A 21,316-nucleotide genomic window follows, 5' to 3' on the forward strand; every position below is an offset into this window, starting at 1 on the left:
TTTGAACACTGCGAGGCACTCATCAGTATGTACTGTACCTCATAAAAAGTGTAGAAACCTCGCAAAAGGTTCAGATAGGGTCTGCAGTAGAGCCAGGAACCATCACAGGCACATCTGTGAAGCAGCTTGTACCCTAATGAGCGACAGAGTTTCAGTAGTATTTGGTGTGTAGGGCTTTGGAAATGGTACCAGTTTCAAGGTGCACAGGGGTCTGAGTTGATGGTGACAGAGGGTAAATCACATCTTAACCAACACATGTCACTTGGCTCCACATCTGCTTTATCACATCTCGCCTGTTGCTGTGATTTAGAGGGCAGGACGCCTACAGGTGTTGTTTCACTTACTGCATGCCAGAGGAATCGTGTCCCATGTGATAAAGAAAAGAAAGAATAACAGAGGTCAGCCTCCCATACAGCGCCGAGCCATTTCTGCAATGTGTGCTCTTTTGTGTGATACTTGCTGAAGAATTTGTCTTTAATAGATTCAATAGACACATTTTGTTGATGTCCCTGTTTAACATCAGTCTGCAAAAATGTTGAACATGGCGATCACTTGTAGAAAACAATGATAAAAACACATCACAAGCCATAGGCATGCTTTCTGCTCAGGAGGCAGACTGCCTGAACACATGTCCTTGGCAGATGTCCCTGATATATAAAATCCTGCACTGGTAAAAGAGTGCTTAAATAAATGCCCAATACTCCAGACATTGAATGCTCTAAATCCATCATCAGCTTTTGAAACGAGTACACTTGATTCAGCAAACTGTCACAACCTCCCTGGAAAACCTCTGCCCAAGTGAGACTTCAGCCAATTAAATCCAATCAAACCCATTCCATCTAAAATAACTCTTTGGATTCCTTCTAGGTTGCAGAATGGTGCCTCTTTTATTCTCTCTGTTTATGGAGGCATCACGAAAATGCAATAATCCTGTCTATGTGTTTTGTGAATTTGGAAAAAGCTTTCAACCAAGTTCCCCCAATTTGTAAAGACATTTTGTTCTGTACATTTAGAATGCGAGCTGTGATTATTCTCTGACTTTTCTCAAAATGAGCATTAATTAAAGGTTATGTTCAATATCCACACTTCTGCTCATGGTATATTCATGAACTTCACCGTGCTAGACCAATTGATTTGATCAATATATGTGTAAACTTAAAGTCTATCATTATTTACTGTATAGTATTTCACTGTTTAGAGATGACACATTCCTTTTGACATCACCTCGTGTTTATCTACAACGTAAATCAGCATGTGCATGTACTGTATAAGTGAAGGATAATGTGTCCAAAAAGCTGATTTACTCCCATTCAAGTGAAGCTTTTAAGAACTGCAGGAGGAAGTCATGTAGCTCAACTGTTCTCCTGAGTAATAGTTAATAGGATGACAGGGCTTTAACGTGTGTGCTATCCCCTGCACACGCCTTAAACACAATTTAGAGCAAGTGGCCCACTGTTCACTTGCAATCTGTCGCACACTGGAAAGATGTGAAGAACAGCTAATGTTTCACCAATTCATTTATTGGGACTTTTTGGAATTGTAACCTTGGACTTTTTTTCTTCTAAACTTCCCTTTTACAAACACAACTTCAATCTGTATTTCTATTATAATGATAACTTGCTATGAGGGTTTTTAACTCTATTTCCATAACCATCATCCTCCTGCATTACTGGTGGTCAGAAGAAGAGCAGGAATCTCTTTTTGAATTGCATTTTCTGAGGTGGTTTTTCCACAAGTGCAATAACAAGTTCCATTTTAGACTATACAAATTAGCTTCAGATGACTGCTGATTAAGGGAAAAACATACCACAAAGCAAAGTAATTAGCTTACAATTTAAACTCTATTGTTCGCTCATATCACAGGCTTTGAATAAAGTAGTCATCTGAAGTGGCCACCATTTTGAGTATGTACCTAACTGGGCAGGGCTGATTTGAAGTGGACCTGTGGCAATTCTAGAAATAATATATCTTTAGGCTCACCTAAGAGCACCTTAAAGAGGAAGTTCCTGAAAAATAGTGCACAAACTGTAGCCTACTTTTGTCCAGCAGTTATTATGGTGATCTAGACCTGAATATATTAGGCTGGGGTAAAAAGACTGTTTTGATTCTTCATCGGTGCATTGGCCATGTTTTTTTTTCTCATAATGGTCATATTTTTTGTGTTATTAATGTGTACATTTGGGATATTACAGTATTTTCCAAGAATCACCACATTCAAATGATGGAAATAAAGATTTGTTAGAGTAAAAAGTTCTCCAACTGACAAAAAAAAGTGCTCCATTGTCCACACATCACTCTATTTGGCCTTTTTTTTACACGATGGTTTTGTGATTTTAGGACATCGACATCCTTTTGAATGCAATATTTTTCTCCCTCAGTAGTCTCTGTTCACTATTGGAGAAGCTGCATAATTATTAGTGAACAGAAGCACACACTGTGCAGCAGGCTACAGCACAACACAGGAATAAATTGTGAGGACTCTGGTCACAGATGGCAGCAGTAATGAAGGGCATTTTTCAGCCAGGCACTGAAACTCTCACAGTTTGCTAAAATTTAATTACAAGACATACTTGTTGTCATTAAAACTTCTTTCTTATAACAGCTTCTTTAAAAACGTGCTGATAGCTATATTTCTGAACATACAAGAAGTATTTTTACTGCTGAGCTAAAATCTCATTATGTGGAATTTCTAACTCCAAGTTAAAGAGAAAGCACAAAACTAAAAATTGCACGACAAAGTAAACAGTATAAAGAGAGTAAACATAGCCCTTCGTGCTTACCCTGACCACAGCCTCGGTGTGCCAACCAAAGGTAGCATTCATGAAAACAAATAACAACTACTTTAACACTTCAGTGAAAATGCCACCAATCCCTCGTGGGATTTACGATTCCTAAATTGCTCTCTCAGTTTATTTGCGGCCTCTGACTGGTCGTTCCTCTGATTATGCAGGTGAATTTAAACAGAAACATCAGAGCAATAGCTTTACTTGGGTTTTATGGAGGCCACTGCTCTCACGCCATATACCCAGGGTCATTGAGCTCACTGCCACAGAGGTGGTGTGCAGAGGAGAAAATCTGTCTTGGAAAATAAACACGGCATTCACCTTTAAAATGTTCTCGATTTTCTTTTCTTTACTTTCCCCATTATTTGGGAATAATATTCAAAGAAATACTCTTGACAGCTCGATGTTTACTCTTAACTGAAAGCCTTAAAAAAGAGAATGATGGCACAAAAATGGAACAAAGAGTCTCCAAGTCAGCAATAATTCTTCTGAAAAAAAATCTGTCTGCCATAAAAACGTTTCTTGTCATTAGAAATTGGATGTACTCCCTTGAAAACCATCATTTCACACAGACCCATATCTATACTTTTTCTTTGGTTGAAGCCTTTTCAAAGCATACATTTGAGATTATTCTGAGAGTAATATTCAGTAAAGTGAAAGCACTTCAATATTTATCGTTCTTGATTATGTGTTGTCTTTTCAGAGTTTTTATAACTGACATTTACAGCATCCCAGGATCTATTATGATGATGAATTGCTGTTTCTCCGGGAGAGCATTGATTGAACCACCAATTGGGAAAGCGGTTGGTAGACTGTTTGAAATGGCACATTAAAGACACTATTAAAAAATTGCTTCCACATGCTCCACAATGTAAAAATTGAGCACTGTTTGTAATTCCCATGCAGTACGCATATGCACTGCTTTGCGCTGTTTTCCTGGAATCCACTGTTTCACTTCACTCTTGTTTTCTGCTGCACTGCACACGGGACTGTGTGAGGATGAATTTCCCTCCCAACATCTGGAAGCATGCTTAATGATCATTAAAAAACAAGATGAACTATTCTCTAAAATGACAGGGGGAGGGGTACGCTGTGGTTTCGGTCTCACGCTCCCCAAGCATAAGCTGCCTTTGTGACTTGCAGTACAATCTCAGAGGGGAGCCCTCCCTCCCTGAGACCTTTAAAATTTAATTTGACCTTGTTCTAAATTTATAGGCAACACTAAATTTGCATTCTCCTGTGTGAGAATATGGTGTCTTGATATTTAAGGATAGACTGGAGAGATTAACATGTTGTATAAAACCCCCAACGCTGCTTTGATTAATTATATAACTGTTACAAAGCTATATCTGCAATGTTTATTGCATTAACGAGCTCAAACATGAGCGAATTTGTGATTAAGCTCTGTGTTAATCAGACTTAATCACCTAATTGCAGCTTGCAATCTTGTCCAATGCTAGAAACTAATACCGCACATAATTTACTTTCCTTTCTTTCCAAAAACCAAAACAACTGGTTTTAAAATTCAACTCTCAAAAACAGCAGGCATAACATGAATAATGTGGCGGTCAAAGGTTGTTGCGTAAAGGATGTTGAGTCACTCACTCTCTTCAAACAGTAAGTCAAAACATGCTCTTTCAATTATGCACACGCCATACAGTAAAAAAAAAAAGTAGCCGGAAAAACACTGAAACACTCAGCTTTGTGACAACAGCAACAGTCCCCTTACTTTTACATTTCTGTGACTTCACTTCCTGCCTTCTGTAAAAATACCTTAATTGGCTAAAATTGATGATTGACAAGTAGGATTTTTGCTTATTTTCCTGTTCCAGGCAAATTTACAATCACCCTTTTTTACCAAGTTACATGAGATTTACCAGGTGATATTGTGTTCTCAACAAAGAGTGTCAAGACATAGTTTTATCAAGTAAACTTAAAGGTGATAGGTATTCTTACGTTTACTTCATTGAGTATAAAACAGAGCACCCATATAGACTGACGATACAATACACACAAAGAAATAGTGGGCGTAAACTTTGACCTCAACAGTTTCCATGTGACATCACGGTATGAACTGTGCATTAAGTATTAAGGTACGGTCGCATTAGATGTTTGCCCTACAAATATTCACCTCATCCCTAATTCATGTATCCTGAAGAAGCAGAATAAACTAATTCAAACAGAAGTTTTCCCTGTTTCATGTGGCTGGAGTTCACCTTTGTTCAACCTTTACCTTGCAGATGTGCAGCACCAGGTTGGCCAACAGAAACATTGATGAACTATGTCTGCACGAAAATTTTCACTCTGGTGTTTCATCCCCAGGCTTAGTTTATTATCAACATTGCTGCAAACTAAAGCATTAGTTCAAAGTCTAAAATTTGTGAGCATTCTTTTCAATATTTATTATGACCCACATCCAAAGGGTGACATCACGTTATGTTTTAGGACTGTGTGCATGGCAATTTTGCCTCACACCTGGAGGACTGCAGTGTGAAGAGAGCATACTTTTTAGATTTGAAAAGTTACAGGTTTTATTTACCAAGTATCTCAATTCTAATACTGTTCGAGTGGCGTGTGGATGAGGGGTTCAGATACAGTTTGACGGTACACACGGCACTCCCTTCTGCCCTCTAGATTCTATCGTACTTGTACACAATTCTAAATATCTTATAATATGACCGAGCATGTTTTAATATACAGAAATGTACATATGCTAAATTGGTGCAAACTACCACTACCGCTTAATACTAGAAAACACATTCATTCGGTTGGAGGATCAAAAGCAGTCCACATATCATGCCAGTCAAACAACCTTTGACATGTTGATTTCTTGATTAAGGGGAAAACATGAATAACCAAGCTTCATCATTTACCATTTTGCTGGCTTTGATCTCAGGGATGCAGTTGTCAAATTCAGTCATGTTCAGAAAACCAGACAACTGGAGTTTTTCATCACGAGATTTTAAATGTTTGGAAAATACGTCACTTATTGTTAATCAGCACATCAAGGGGAAATTAACCATTATGCTGTAGGAATATATTGCTGGTGTGAGTGAGGGGTCAGTTCTCTGGTCTGGAGTAATTACAGATTAACATCTGCATTTAGAGACCATGTGCACTTCCCTTGAATCCCTGATTAAAACAAATGAGGCAAATAATTGGAAGGGTGGTCAGTGTTTACAGGGGTGAGATCTACCTTGAGGCCTTTCACATATCCAAACACACGACTGAAGTTATACAGTTTGATTTCAGGAGATGGATCAGGACGTAACAACCTTTTGTTCAATGATTAATACGTTTAAAGGGCCATCGCCGTAATGGAAGTAATGACGGAAGAGTAGACTTTTTTTAATTTTTTTTATTACTGGTTAATGAAGTGATAGTGACATCTTCAGGGGCGAGATAACACTGCAGTTGAGGGATAAAGCTACGTCAGCATTGCACGACGTGGAAGATGGAGCGGGGGAGGCTTGACGATGACGTCACGTTTAAAGGTATTATCCTTCAAAGTAAGAGCGTCTATTTACAGTATCGCTTCCAGCCTCACATTTGTAAACTAACACACGCTAAACATCCACAGATTATACATTTTTACTCCAAGTGCTGTGCTTTTAAAGCCCACCCACGTGACATACAATGAAATAAATACCAAGCACACCTTTATTTCGAAGTGATACTCCTAAAGCTGTTGGCTGGCTGGATGCAGGGATTTTGCTGTCTGTGATATGGAGGCAGGCGGATGGTCATGTGAGCGTTTTAAGGATGCATAATGACGGATGTTGCATGGCATGATAATTAAAATACAACCGTGCTCTCACGTTTGTGAGGTTACATTTAAAAGTCCGCTGCCGGTAGCGAGGTATTTCTCTTTCGGGACGGCTGGACTTGGCTCCAAAAATCAGGCTGCTACAGTGGCTGTCGGGCAGTAGCTCACCAGCCAGCCAGCCACATCAGCACCGCTGAGATTAGCTCGCCACGTTAGCGTCAGTGTAAGCGAGCTGTCTCTGTGGTGTCGACGTGGGCTTTGAAAGCTGTTTCAGGTCGTCGGGCTGAAAACATGACGCCGTCTTAACGTGTCAATGTCTGTCTTGCAGAGATTTTCGTCATGGCAGACAGTATCATGAGCAAGGCTGCGACCATGGAGATCCCCATTAACAGCAATGGAGACACAGGGACTCTCCCAGAGGATGACAGCCTGGAGCAGGTCGGTCATGTCTTCTCTCACCACACTGACACTAATCTTATGATAAGATGCAGCATTGCACGTTGTGGTCAGTTTATTGTCCTCTTTTGCTTTACACGACAGCACAGTCCAGGGCTGAGGCTGGTTAGGCCAAGTGTTACCTAACCATGCACAGGCCCGTTTATGTATTAAAGTAATACTGTGAGCCACTATAATACATAATAAAAGAACACATGAGAAAGTCCCATGTGTGCCATCTGTGTGCAGGTTGGTCAGAATAATTCAGTTTACAAAACTTTTTTTTTTTTTTTTAAACTGCACGGTTTCTTTACCTTTGAGGTGAAGAACTTCTCTTTTTTCATAACTTATCAGGAATATGCTATTTCAAATTGTAGAGTATTTTATCATAATAATAACTACATTGGATTAATTATATTCAAATTAACAATGTAAAACCAAAAGTACCAGTTTTATGGGTCTTTTTAAAAAAAAAAAAAAATCTTTCCATGTCATCATCAAGGGTATTTTTAAGTCGCCCTGTACTTTCCATGTAAATTCCGAAAAATATGTTAATTATAGGCAATAAATATGGTTTAAAAGGCAAAAAGTATTATTTCTGTATATCCATCAGGACCTGCAGCAGGTGATGGTGTCTGGACCCAACCTGAACGAGACCAGCATTGTCTCCGGAGGTTATGGAGGACCAGCAGGGGGCATCATTCCAACCAGCACCATCAAAGGTACTGCTGTCGGAGCAGACTGTTGTTGATGTTTCAAAGTAGTTTGCTCTGCAGAAGATATCTCAAAGTTAAAGGTCCGTTAGGAGTTGCCGTATCATAAGCTCAATATTATGCTAATATCTATTCATCAGTTTAATAGATTGTCCAGCAAGACAGATGAACCTGCAGTTACTTTGCCTGGTGCTGACGTACATGTCTTTAAATAGCTCTGTTCAATCCACCTCTCTTTTCTACCCATCTGTCTATTGTCAACTGCAGGCTGTCATGAGCTGTGCCAGAGATCTGTCACTGTTGTGGCAATCCTTAACTGAAAGAGGTCGATACTTAATGCACCTTTAAGAAACCACAGCAAGAGCTTTTCCTCCATGTGTTTTAATTTGCCACTAGAGCTGCTGACCTCTAGGCTCCTGGTCTATATTACAAACATCCATATCCCATAGGACCTGCAGTTTGCTTCAACCCTGAGTATCTGGACAGAAGACGAGCCCCTGCCCCAGGACCAGGTGGCTGTGTATATTAATGACTGTTTTTATTCGTTTTCTTAGTTAAGCTTTATGTGTTGGTCTGCTGTGGCCCTCTTATAGGTTTTGGTATTGCTTGACTGAGGAAATTGTATGCAAGTTTGCTTGTACCTTTTCAACTCACAGCTTTGGCAATAAGAAATGTTTTGGCAGCTTTCAAGAGTAGGGATGCACTAACGTGATATCACAGGGCTGCCACTTGAAGTGTTGTATTGATGGCTAATAAGGACGTCCTCTTTCGTAATGTGAAATGCACTTTGGATGACTATTTTGTTACTTGGTACCTAATTTTCATCCCATTAAGTACATTTTCATCTGCATGACAAACCTGCATGGTGGATTATTACTACATCCAAACCCTTTTAACCCCTACTTGTTATGTATCATCCATCATGGAGCCTAACACTTTTCTTTCAGTCTACATACTCTCCTGTCCAGCTGCATATCTCATTGCCAAGCTCCTCTGAAACATTTCACCAGTCATTTTTAACGTGTCTTCCTCTCATTCTTCCTCTTTATCACCACCATGCTCATTTCAGACATTCGCATGAAATCCAGGGGTGTTAACTTGCCTAAAAGTCAGTCTGCAGCCAGTCGACTTGCCCAACACACAGACCAGCATCCAGGTACCACCATGCTCATCACCATGTCCACACTGTCCTCACTTATTGTCCTTACCCATGCAATGTCTGTGAACCACTGCCTAGTTAACTATAATGGACAAACATGAAGTTTAGTGTACATTATTTCTTTTCTTTTTCTCTTTTAGGGTCATCGAACCACAACACTAATTCAACTGAAGAAGTGTCTCGTGGTGTAGCAGTGGAGAAACTGGACAGTGTAAAGAAATGGGGCTTAAACACATACAAGGTAGTTATGCACTATGTAGATACTTTTTTTTTTTTTTTAAATGATAAAATTCATAATTTTGTCCAGTAGATCATTGCTTGCATTACCCCGATAACCATCTGACATCACGCTTATCTATAATGTGCATATATGTGGTTTATTACGTATACTACTTTCTTATTTCTGCCACACAGATAACATTTACTTTACTGAAATAGCAGTTGAGGAGTATATATTCTGATTTTATCTAAAAAAAAATAAACAAATAAAATAAACTGGGGACACTCATGCACAGGTTTTTCCAAGCCTAAGCATGTACACTGTGTGCTGGGTTTAATGTAATCTCTGTTCATATTTACCTCGCAGTGTACGAAGCAGATGTTCTCCGAGAGGTTTGGCCGAGGCTCACGAACAGTAGACCTGGAACTCGAGGCTCAGATCGACGTGTTGAGAGACACCAAGAGCAAGTACGAAAACATTCTCAGACTGGCCACTGCGCTCATTGGCCATTTTGAAAGCATGGTGCAGACGCAACAGGCTCTAGGGGACACCTTCACCGACCTCAGCCAGAAGTCCCCGGAGTTGCAGGTGTGGTATTGCCAATGCTCTCCTTGTGAAGTGAACATGAAGTTATCAGGTAAAACTGAAGAAATGTTTATCTCCGCAGGATGAGTTTGGGTATAATGCAGAAACACAAAAGCTGTTGTGTAAGAATGGCGAGGGGCTACTTGGTGCCATCCACTTCTTCGTGTCTAGTGTCAACACCCTGGTCAACAAAACAATGGACGATACTTTAATGACCATAAAGCATTATGAAAACGCAAGGTAAGAAAACCTGTAATCGTTTTAGGGAGTTAAATAATATAGTATGAGTGCCTGTGGGGTGATCACCTGGGAAATGACTGTTGTGTGCAGACTTGAGTTTGATGCCTATCGGTCTGATCTGGAGGAGATGAGTTTGGGTCCAAGAGATGCAGCTACCATGGTTCGCATTGAGATGGCTCAGCATGACTACCAGCTCCACAGAGACAAATATGAAAGGTTGCGCAGTGATGTCACCATCAAGCTCAAATTCCTGGAGGAAAACAAGGTATCGTTTACAATTTTGATATTTCCAAGAAAGTGCAGCATGTTTAGAGAGTAACTGCCCCAGAAATGTTGTTTTTGTCGAGCGCCAGTGGTTACACTTCTCACTATGCTGTGGTGGTGTGGTTACAAATGCTCAAATTTCAGCACACCCCAAAGTCAGGGATTACTGTAGCTGGGTGTGGTCCAAGCTGTCACACAAAATTGCTTTGAAATATTCAATGTGAAAGTGGGCCAAAATAAAAAAAAAATTGAACAAGTTGAGGAATTAGACTAGATGGAGCATGTTGTGATGTATTGCTCTGATGTTGGTTTCTCACACCGTATTCATTTGTTTGTAGTGTAAATGTAATTCATTTTACTGTGTTAAGTCGGCCCATATACAAATGCTGCTTTCAACTGGAGATCAACGGTTATCATTTTTATCGCAGCATTGTTCAAATATGCTGTAAATGTTTAAAAAGTACTGATACACACACTGAAATAATTGTACCAACTTTGATCTCGAAAACCACAAAAAAATATATAAAATATTACTAAAATATCTTAAAAAGCCTGTTTGATGTGCAAGAATACATGTGCAAGTTATTTTTAGGTTGATTCCCCAGAAACTATTGTGAGGAGCAACTTGTGAACTTGATTTTAATAGATGTTTGCAGGATGTGCTTGTATGTAAACACTTGAAACGGTGTTTGTAATGGGTCAAACTTCTTTCTTTTTTTTTCTTCTAGGTGAAGGTGATGCACAAGCAGCTGCTTCTCTTCCATAATGCTATCTCAGCTTACTTTGCTGGCAACCAGCAGCAGCTGGAACAAACTCTAATACAGTTCAATGTAAAGTTAAAGCCCCCCGGATCAGACAAGCCATCCTGGCTGGAGGAGCAGTAATGAGCACCCAGCAGTCAGGTGTTTGAGGTGTATACTGACATAGGTGAAAAGCGTGCATTGATGTTAGACGGACACGAAAGAAATGCATAAAGGAGTACATAGTAGGATCAGTAGCAGACAGAGATGATCTCTTTTGTAATGTTTCTTGCATCATTTATTACATAGAACAATGATTTCAGTTGTATTTAGGATTTTTATGTTAAATCACAAAATTACCTTTTCTTATTTTCATATTTTTTTTGTTAGCACAATCCTTTACATGTATATCATGTATTTATGCATAGGACAGTCAACTATTGTGGAGATCCCCCTTGGCCGTTTTGCACACTCATTATTTTGTTTTTGTTTTTTAAATGTTGTCAAAAGTTATCTTTAATATTTCTGTGTATATCAAATGAGAGGAATTCCACAAATCAGACATGCAATTTACAAGATACTGTTCAAAATATTATGAAATATCCTCTGAAATTGTCTTTATTTTCTTTATGCATGACTGAAACCATATTCTCCAAAATCAGGAAATGGCATCATTTTCAAGGTTTTCCCACTATGCTGTCACTACGTGGAATACCTGCCTGAAAGGTCAGTTTACAGTTTACATAGAAGGGAAAATATATATATAGTGAATATAGTGATTTTCTCTAACCTAATATACAATCAGAATTAGTTTGATCTCCTAAATTTTGAATACCTTCAGGAACATTATGCCATGAATCCAGTACCGTTGTAAGTATCTCTCTTTTTTACTCCAGTGTTTACACATTGAAACAAACCTGAGAAAGAGAAGTTATTCAGCATCAATCCATACAGATGCTTTAATAATCAATACAAATATCTCAACCATCATAAAGACATCCAAATCGCAATGTAGCACAGAGCCTGTGTCTGTTTGACAGTGTTACAGTAGGAGGTGTGCATCTCTAACTTTGAGACTTATTCTTCAAGTCTCAAATATTACAATACAAATAGTGAACAGAAATACAGGAGCATGTGATATCACATGCACTTTACTAGACAATACCAATTTCAGTGTCTCTTCAAAGACAGAATGTTTGGGTACATTTATCTTACTTTGTGTTATTTATCTACCTGTTTGTAACTTAACATCATATGTTAATTTGATTATTTGAAGTTCTTGTCAGCTGATCGTCTTTATCTTGTTCTGCATTTCCAATAAAGTCTGCTGGATGTTTTGTTCCACTTCACTGTGCGGTTGACACAAGTCTGTCAATTTGGGTGGAATTCACAATATGTCCAAAAAATAATAATTAAAAAAAAAAAATCATAATATATGTAATATGTCGATTATGCACATGATAATACAATATATCTATAAGACACGTTCCATGACTTACATTTCTTATTGACTTGACACCTTAATTAACCAAAATATTAAATTACAACAACTTACAAACTGACTTGAATCAGTTTTTTTTCCAAGTCACCTACATAGTGTAAATTCAGTTAGTGCTATGGTTTTATTTACTCTTACCTTCAATTTGAGTGGAGAATCCAGCACATCCAAATCCAAGGAGCTGCTCCTCCACTCACAGGAGCAGTTGTTGCCATTTATCTCATGATGTTATATCACTATTCTAATTTAAATGTTTCCATTCTAGTTTCTAATACATGATTATTTTTTTTCTCCGTAGTTTATTTAACCCACTCATTCTAATAACAATGAACAAAGTTATGTTCAGTTTAAGCTGGCACAGGAAAAGAAAGTACACTCACTGGGGAATAACCACCAAAGCACATCAAATTTGGATTATACCGTAGCCTATGTCTAACAAACAAACTTTGAAGCAGTGAAACAACTTTATCTTTTCAATTTAGCTGGCTTACATACTGGACTTTGCTTGTTTGTCTTTGTTTAAACTGCCTCTTAAGAGCATTTGTGCAGGGGCTCCTACTGAAGCCACACCCGCATCCGGGTACGCCCCCCCCCCTGATCTGAAGACTGAAGCTGCTTTTTAACGAACTCTCCAAATGGTGTCAAAGTACAGAAACAATTTCTAAAATGAATCATATCTATAAACCAAACAAAGAAAACTCTTAACGAGACCATATTTGACCATTAAACATGGAAATGTGAAAAGACTGTCCCCTCCTCCTCCCCCACACTATTAGGCACGAACATGGACTCTCCCACCCGACCAGGAAGCGCCCACAGACGGACAACGTGCTGCTTGAGACGGCGTTAGGATACATTTGTGATGTGATGATAACAACCCGTAAAAAAAAAAAAAAAAGACACCTAATCATCCCCGGTCCCTCTCTTCCCTGAAGGGGGATATCCCAGCCTCCCCTTCTAACAGCAACTGCTCCATACTTAGTTGTCTTCACTGCTGGGAACATTAAAAAAAAAAAGAGAGTCTGATTTACAGGGAAGGTTTAATCCCTACTTGTATTCCTGCATGGTCGTCCACACCCTCTGACACAGGTGAGAGTCATCAGTCATTACAATTTACAGTTAATCAGCAAAAGTTGCAATCCTGAGGAATCCCTGATTCTGCTGTCGTCATTTCCAGATGAGCATCTGTTCCTTGCTGCTAATTGACCAACCTGCAAACGCACAAACACCAGTCTGGCCATCAGCCGTAAAGTTTGTCCAAAGTATGAAGCTTTTTTTTTTTTTTCCCCTCAAAACTTTTTAGTCATTTATTTACTCGCCAGGTGATTAACATGTGTTATGTATAAGATAACGCACCGTGTTTAGTGGATCAATGTGAGAAATCGATAGGCTTTCCTTATCAGTCCGGAAATATATCCCACAAACCCAGAGGACTTCTCACCTACTGGGCTCATGGCAGCCGGTCACAAACTCCAGCCAATAAACCTGGAAAAAAAAACCAGTAGGTGTAAATCCCACAATTCCTCCTGCTGGGAAGGTGTGGGCTGTCCTTGACATACACCAGGTGAGTTACCTGGGCGTGTCGCTTCCACGCAGGCAGTTTCGACACTCTTTTCTAACGCTATCCAGTTTAATGCCTGCGTTTGAATTTTCAACAAGTGGACGAAAGAAAAAGACACAAAAAAGGGAAACATGATAATGGAGGCTCCGCTGAGTCCTTTGCAAAGGTAAGTTGTCTTTTTACTTCCTGATCTGTATCTGAAAATAATTTAGAAACACTGTTTTAGCTGCTTATTTAAGATTTGTTATTTAAATTTGTTTTGGGTTTTAGTTCACATGGGCTTATTTACCACATAGTATAAGCCACTGGAGTAATTTACAAACTGAATGCTCAATAGCTAGTTATTTACAGTTTCTTCTAAGGTGACAGCTTGTCAGAATGGTCACAGATTTACTTCTTTGTTATGATTCTAAAGTGGATCATAGATTAATATGTTTTTTTTTTTTATAAGTTGCAAGAACCCTTTATGAGGATAATACAGCAGAGGGTAAATAATTGTATGTACTGTGAGGAAAGTGAATGCTTTGTCCTGTGCGAAGGACTGCTGCTCACTATTGTAGTGCACAGTACATGGGTGTATTTGTAACTGCGTCCGCACCCTGTTCTGTTTCTTTTAGTCTGAATGAATCAACCTAACTGACAACATCTTGGATCACTCCAACACAAATGGCTTCACCACAGTCCAACAACAGCATTCATTAAGAACGGCTTATACTTCACTGCAAATTCCTGAAGCTGAAGTCCTGCCTGTATGTGTGGCTGGGATTTTGACTGCATCCCAAATCTCCTGCGAGGTTCTTGTTAAAAGATGCAACCAGGAGGTCCTCCTCCACCTCCACCGCCACCACCACCTCCTCCACCACCACCTCCTCCACCTCCACCTCCTCCACCTCCACCTCCAGCTCCGGGCCTTCCTCCATCCTTACATGGCCTCATTGCCAAGGGAGAGCACCGGCGCTCCAGAATGCGCAATTTCAACTGGGAAACCCTTCCCAAACACAGCGTGATAGGAAAGCACAACATCTGGACAGCAGATGAGACTGATGGGCAGTATGAGCTGGACACTGATCACATGGAGGAGTTGTTCAGCCACAAGCAGGGCCAGCAACAAATCAAGGCCCTGAAACGCCAGAGTGTGAGGGGTCTGCCAACTTCTGCCACAGGAGGGGAAATGGTGAGTACAGCCAGCCAGAGTATACAGGTGTCACATGTCACCAACTTAACTTCAAAGGGTTCTTAGCAGTAGATTCAAATGATTGGTATTTGCTGCATAATGGTGAGATAAGGAGGCAAGTTCTTTTGACCTGGATTGATTTGTTGTTTCTGGTTATGCATGCGAGATAAGCAAGAAGCATCCTTACAATGTTTAACTCTTTCAAATCCTGTGTATTGTCATTGGTGGTGATGAGCTAAACAGAGGAGATCATTATCCACATACAATAGTGGATCGGCTGCTATAACAAAAAATGGTTTCTCACATTGCATTGCCGAAATGTTAATAAAAACCTCATGCTATGTCTGTATTCGAGACATTCTGTATTGATGTAGAATCACTCAATACATGGGTGTTGTCTCACTATTCTTTGTATTTGTTTGCTCAAGGCAGGTATAATTGCATCCACATACAACAGCTGCCGGTACAGTAGCCTACTTATGCTCTAAGATGTTGTCTATAATAAACTGCATGTATTTGCATTTGATTAACGGATGTAGATCAATCAACCTTTGTCCAAAAACAGTTGAAAGAAATCTGTGACTAAATTTGACTTTGTTTGTAAATTTGACCTCTCTGTAAAAGAGACTCAGAGGAAATGCACCACTGGTACAAAAAGGTATCTTTACCCTGGTAGTTATATTATCTTAACCTTTGGAATCCACAGTCTCTTTGGAAAGCTGAGGTATCTGTGACACAAAACACACTGCTGAAGCCAATAGTGAAATTATCTAAGCAACTGACAAGCTGATTGTACTCGGGCCTGTTTCCCTTCCCAGGTTTCCGTCCTCAGCTCCAAGAGGAGCATGAACATTGGAATTTTCCTGAAGCAATTCAAGCGGTGAGTCATTGGTAGTATTCGTAAGGTGTGATTGGTTTTGCACAATAGTCACCCCGTGTTACAGTGCAGAACAACACGGGATGAGGCAGACAGATTTGTCTGCAACATGGCTACATCATGTTCAGAAACATTTGAAAGCCTGCATGTTCCAGCAGGTCTGATGAACACTGTTCAACAGCTCCAACAGGTTACGTCTCTCAGGTATTTAGTTTAGATTAGTTAATGTGTGTGTATTGTAAATGTGTTTCTTAAGGCTATTTGGCACACACAGCAAATCTACAGTAGCAGGAAGTGGAAAAAATATTATATAATTCTTAATGCCCTAAAACATTTGTCATCAAACTGACAGAAATGTCACCAGCAGGCCAACAAAGCATTTGGATGTACACATTATTCTATCAATTAAGTCTGTCGACCCAAAAATGTTTTTCTCTCTGTTTCAAACACATATTTTTGGCAAAGGATATTCCATCATTCTCATGTCCTGTACAAGATGAACTTTTCTGAGGATTGAAATTAGAAGTGTTGTGACTCTGCTCAGCGATTTGAGCAGGTAGAGGCTTGTTGGTCTCAGCAGAAGTTTTCTGAGCAGTGTGTTAACGTAGACACACTGCTCATGAGGTGTCCCAACCCTAAACAAATACTAAAAACATTAAGATAAGTGATAACCACTGAACTGAATCCTATCTCTCTCTCTCCACCTCTATCTACAGGCCTTTAAAAGACATGATTGAAGAAATTAAAACAGGAAATAGTCTCGGGTTTGGTTCTGGAAAACTGCGAGAGTTGTGCAAGATGCTGCCAGATGAAGGGGAGGTACTTGAGTCAGCTACTGATTTTTCTTTTCTTTTTTTGTGTCATGTAAATCTTAGAACATTGTTGCTTGTAATTTTCCCTCAAAATAATCTGTCTGTAAGATTCAGAGGCTTTATTTTCCATGAATGCAGGTGAAGCAGCTGGTGGGTTTTAAAGGAGAGCTCTCTGCTCTTCCTGAAGCAGATCTCTTTATGGTAATGCTGGTCAAAATTCCCAGGTAAGCTACATGAATGTATTCCATAAATTTCACTTTTTATTTCCTGGTGCTGGTTTACTAATGATGAAAACTTTGTGTCTGTTAGTTATGAGGAGCGTCTGAGCAGCTTATTGCTGAAAGAGGAGTTTTTCCCCCTCATGGATGAAATGAAAGAATTAATTGGGACTTTGACAGCTGCTGGAAGTGGTATTGTTTGTTTTCCTGGATAATAGATGAGACTCAACATATTTTTAGCAAGAAAAGAAACCCATTCAGTCTGGGAAACAACCACATATGTCTTCTTTTAGAGCTGCTAGAGTCGGATCATCTCCATTCTGTCATCCGTCTGGTACTGAAGACTGGAAATTACATGAATGCTGTAAGTGTATGATATGTGATGGGGAAGTCTTGGATGACATTCGTTTGTTTTTGTGCATCTCTGATCTCAATTAATTTGTTTGATCACAGGGTGGCTATGCAGGCAGTGCAATTGGCTTCCGAATGTCTTCTCTGCTGAAGCTAGTGGATACCAAAGCAAACAAACCTGGAATGAATCTCATGCATTACGTCGTGATGGCAAGTAGCTTACTTTTATCTGATTGCAATGTAGTCACTTTGTCTATTGTAATATATGTTTAGAGAATGTGATTTTTATACAAACGTTTGTTCACCACAGCAAGCCCTGAAGGCAGATGGGGCCCTGCTTAAATTTCCAGATCAACTCAACCACATTGAAGCTGCAGCAAAGTAAACAGTTTTTAAAATGTACACGGTATATTTTAACTCTTTTTATTTACTGTAACAACACAAATAATCTCTTTTTTTTTTCTTTTTTTTTTAACTTTTAGAATAAATAAAGGTGACATTGAAGCAGAGTTTAAAAGACAGGTAAAGAATGTACAAGATGCCAAAGCAGACACCTTGAAGCAGGAAGACCTACAAGTACAAATGGAGGATTTTCTAAAGGTGAGCAATTCTTTTTTCAGGAAATTCACTCCAGTTTGTGTCAATTTCAATGATGAATAAATGTTCTAATATTTTGGGTTGGAATCCAATTAGGCAGCTGAGGTTTGCTTGGCAGAAATAGAGACTGAACTTCAGGAATTGCAGACAGTAAGTGACTCTGTGGCAGAGTACTTCTGTGAGGACCCCAAGAAATTCCAACTGGAGGAGTGTTGCTCCATTTTCAACTCCTTTTGTGAGAAATTCATGCGGGCCATGCAGGTAAGCCTTTATACTGGCGTGTTCAATTGCTAATGTAAAAAAAAAAAAAAAATCCTTTTACTCTATTAATTGTGTGATTTATTTATTTTTTTCTGCAGGAAAACAAGGCGAGAGAGATGGCAGATGTGAAACGTAGACACAGAGACAGATTACAGAGCAACGTCAAGCGCAGGTCTACAGCTACCTGCTCCACTAGAGACAAGGAAATGGATGACGTTGCATTAGAGTCCGTACTACAGAATCTCCTCACCAATCGCGTCTCTCGGCGGAGAATTGGGAGGCCCTCATCCACTAATGGAAGCCCCACCAGTGTCAGCCCTAGTAGCCCTAACGGGAGCCTATCAGAAATGACTTCTCAGACAAACCTCCCCATTGGAAAGCCAAAGTGTGCAGACTCTTTTAGAGCGAAAGAGATGGGCAGAAAAGAATGGAATTCAGCAGCTGAACTTAGAACTCAAAATAAAGCCCCGTCAAATATGGAGGACAACAAAGCAAAAGGTGGCATTCATCATGAAGAAGAGGCGAAAACCTCCAGAGGAGAGGACTCTAGAGGATGTACACACCCAGTCACTAGGACTGCGAGCATCACCTCCACAGTTAGATCTTTCTCCGCCACCACTGATGATGATGAGGAAGATCTGCAGGACAATAATAAGGAGGAGGCCCAAAAGTTACGTGAAACCTCTATAAAAGTTTTGCGTTATCAGAATAGCCGTGGCAGTGTCTCATCTGGGGAATATTCTTTTGAAAATCAAAAATCTCCGCGTGCAAGACCCACCCTGTCTCGTCAGCGCACCGTTGATGAGGACACAGTGAGTCATCCTGAAAACCTGGCCAATGAGGATTTGGTTAGACTTTTACTTCCTTCTCAATCCTCCTCAAAACACAACCTCGGCCGCCGCCATACTCTACCTACCAAAGTCCCTAAAACGGAAGAGGAGGAAGATAATCTTTGGACTCGGCCTACAGTCAGAACCCCAAATCTTGAGGCACAAGTAAAAGGAACATTGTCAGAAGAGGGTGCTGAATACATTCCCTTTAAACCATTGTTTGATTTTACTGATATTTCTCACAACTTAAAAAAATCAGGTGCACATGACCAGAATTCTCCATCAGCAGTAAAGAAAAGCAAGCCAACAGTTTCTTCAGCCCATGTTTCAGATGAAGGGTTTGTGGAGCACAGCAAAGAGGGCAAATCAGTGGAGCCCACAGGCAACCACCTACAAAAAAATAATGAAAATATTCCCCCCAAGAGTATGTGGTATAAGACTGAAACCTCTGGATTTTTTAGCTTTTTTAAACGCCTTGGAGATATGAGCAAACCGCACGACAGCAAGGAAACTGCCCATAAAGGTGCTGGTTCTGGTGTGTAAGCTTTAAAATGTATAATCTTTAAAAAGCTCATAGAATTTTAGTGTTACTTGCAATTAACTCATTCAAGGTATAGGATGGCTGGTTGCCAGGGTAACGATATTGTTTTACCTTCAAGGTTAATTTACAAATTGATACTGAGGTTGATTTGAGAGAAAGTTCTAGGAAAGTGGTTGAGACTGTTTTTGTTGAGAAAAGGCTATTTTATAAGTTGCACCACTAGATGGCAGAATGTAACAGTAAAATGAAATTAGAGGCGTTGTGGAGTTTCAGGCAATCTTTATATTGCCTAGTTAACGAGATATAACTAAATAAAGATGGGCTCACTCACTGTAACACATTTTATCTTAATTTTATCGAAGCGAACGACATGGTATTGTCCTCTAAAGTTGAATTAAAAACTTGCAGTGTGTGTTCTTTGTCAGAATTAAAATATACAACCTGGCAGAATGTACTGAGAAAGTGAATGAGTGTTGAGTGTGAAGGTAAGCGAGCTTAGAGATCAAACTGAATTGAAATTTTGGTTTGGTTGTTGTTTTTGATCAAAGTATTTGCATGTGTTCTGCTGTATGCTTAAGTACAATATTGCTACTTTTCAGCTGTATTACGATAAATATATTTGCGTTCTGACTGTCAATAATGCAGAAGATTGTGGTTGCTTTCAGGGTCTTACTCAATTCAACCATTGTTTCAGATGTTAAATGGGTCAGTGTTTACAAAGGAAGGCTTGATTTCTGAGCAAAGCTGAACCATGGACGGTCCAGAGCAGAGTAAAGGATGCTGATCCCAAATTAACTTGAGAAGAGATTAACATAGTTGAGGGGCTAACACCTGATTGTGATGGAATGTACCATCTTGTGACACCTCCAGATACAACAGCAGCAGCACTATTAGCTGGGAACGGTCGAAGGTCAGAGAGGCCACAGCTTGTTCCATTATATAAAGGAGTTCATAGTGGAAGTTCAACTACTGGCATCTTTTAGCTGTTGATTTACAATAGTTAGGCGTTTGGTGCTCTGTTAGGCCGTCGGACTTCAGTGTAACTATGAAGTAATGAAAAAGTACCTTCTGTTTAGTGTTCTCAACTGAAATGATCTGAATGCTTTTTTGTCTTTCTTTGTGATAGATTATTTATAACACTGAGATGCATGGCCCCTGAAATTATAGCGATGTAAAGACTATTGTTCCAATTTGTGAGTTGTCATGTTGTTCTTTGTCGCATATCAGTCGTGAATAAATGCGTTTTATATAACGTATAATATAATTGCTAAGTTGTGCTGGTCACTGTACTCACCAAAGTATATTAATTTATATTTACAAATCACGTGTGTGATGACACCGCCTACATTGTACTAAAGGATGCAGGTTTTGCCTATCTGCTCCACTCATGATGAGCTTGTGTTGGGGTATCATAGTCTGAACTGGACAACAACAATATAGTTCTTCATTTATGTAGCTATGTAACAACTCTATATTAAAGAGGAAACAGAAGAGTAGCTCTCCTTAATGCTGTTTAAACATGAGCTGTACAATTATTCTTAAAATGAACATGTCACGTGATCATAAAAACAGTTTCCAATGTGGTGACTGGCTGTATAATTGCATTATTGTGCCAGCTTTAAGTCTGATGTTATTAGGTGTGGAACATGCTCTATATTTGTTGTGCTGTAATGGCTGTGTACGACACTGTG

At 39.5% G+C, this 21,316-nt stretch overlaps 2 protein-coding genes across 5 annotated transcripts; both read left to right on the top strand.

Annotated features, from left to right (window-relative positions):
• The first annotated feature begins 6,461 nt into the window (after positions 1–6,461).
• On the top strand, positions 6,462–12,254 carry LOC138626021 (arfaptin-2-like). Of its 4 annotated transcripts, none has more exons than XM_069707402.1 (10): positions 6,462–6,530; positions 6,878–6,987; positions 7,598–7,706; positions 8,147–8,209; positions 8,767–8,853; positions 8,997–9,097; positions 9,443–9,664; positions 9,744–9,901; positions 9,992–10,166; positions 10,894–12,254. In XM_069707402.1, the coding sequence occupies exons 2-10, from the start codon at positions 6,889–6,891 to the stop codon at positions 11,047–11,049; spliced, it is 1,170 nt and encodes a 389-aa protein (XP_069563503.1). In that variant the 5' UTR covers positions 6,462–6,530; positions 6,878–6,888; the 3' UTR covers positions 11,050–12,254. The 4 variants fall into 4 exon arrangements, with proteins under 4 accessions (XP_069563503.1, XP_069563502.1, XP_069563504.1 ...); XM_069707401.1 differs by lacking the exon at positions 6,462–6,530 and adding an exon at positions 6,538–6,772; XM_069707403.1 differs by lacking the exons at positions 6,462–6,530; positions 8,767–8,853 and adding an exon at positions 6,538–6,772.
• Positions 12,255–14,017: 1,763 nt separating this feature from the next.
• Positions 14,018–21,207, top strand: LOC138626023 (FH2 domain-containing protein 1-like). Its single transcript, XM_069707405.1, has 12 exons — positions 14,018–14,130; positions 14,582–15,138; positions 15,957–16,018; positions 16,732–16,834; positions 16,966–17,051; positions 17,137–17,237; positions 17,339–17,409; positions 17,499–17,610; positions 17,711–17,777; positions 17,879–17,996; positions 18,090–18,254; positions 18,353–21,207. The coding sequence occupies exons 2-12, from the start codon at positions 14,773–14,775 to the stop codon at positions 19,625–19,627; spliced, it is 2,526 nt and encodes an 841-aa protein (XP_069563506.1). The 5' UTR covers positions 14,018–14,130; positions 14,582–14,772; the 3' UTR covers positions 19,628–21,207.
• Positions 21,208–21,316: the final 109 nt, after the last annotated feature.

Source organism: Brachyistius frenatus, unplaced genomic scaffold (genome assembly GCF_029030835.1).
Source record: "Brachyistius frenatus isolate BFR_SWC_R1_liver_20210118 unplaced genomic scaffold, ASM2903083v1 Contig_68, whole genome shotgun sequence".
Classification (NCBI taxonomy): Eukaryota; Metazoa; Chordata; class Actinopteri; family Embiotocidae; genus Brachyistius; species Brachyistius frenatus.

What these genes read in the sequence shown, in the direction of transcription:
- LOC138626021 (XM_069707402.1), top strand. Translation starts at nt 6,889, where the DNA reads ATGGCAGACAGTATCATGAGCAAGGCTGCGACCATGGAGATCCCCATT. An exon ending in ACACACAGACCAGCATCCAG is followed by an intron (nt 8,854 to 8,996) that starts GTACCACCATGC and finishes TTTCTCTTTTAG; the next exon opens with GGTCATCGAACCACAACACT. An exon ending in AAGCATTATGAAAACGCAAG is followed by an intron (nt 9,902 to 9,991) that starts GTAAGAAAACCT and finishes TGTTGTGTGCAG; the next exon opens with ACTTGAGTTTGATGCCTATC.
- LOC138626023 (XM_069707405.1), top strand. Translation starts at nt 14,773, where the DNA reads ATGCAACCAGGAGGTCCTCCTCCACCTCCACCGCCACCACCACCTCCT. An exon ending in ATGCTGGTCAAAATTCCCAG is followed by an intron (nt 17,052 to 17,136) that starts GTAAGCTACATG and finishes TGTGTCTGTTAG; the next exon opens with TTATGAGGAGCGTCTGAGCA. An exon ending in GCATTACGTCGTGATGGCAA is followed by an intron (nt 17,611 to 17,710) that starts GTAGCTTACTTT and finishes CACCACAGCAAG; the next exon opens with CCCTGAAGGCAGATGGGGCC.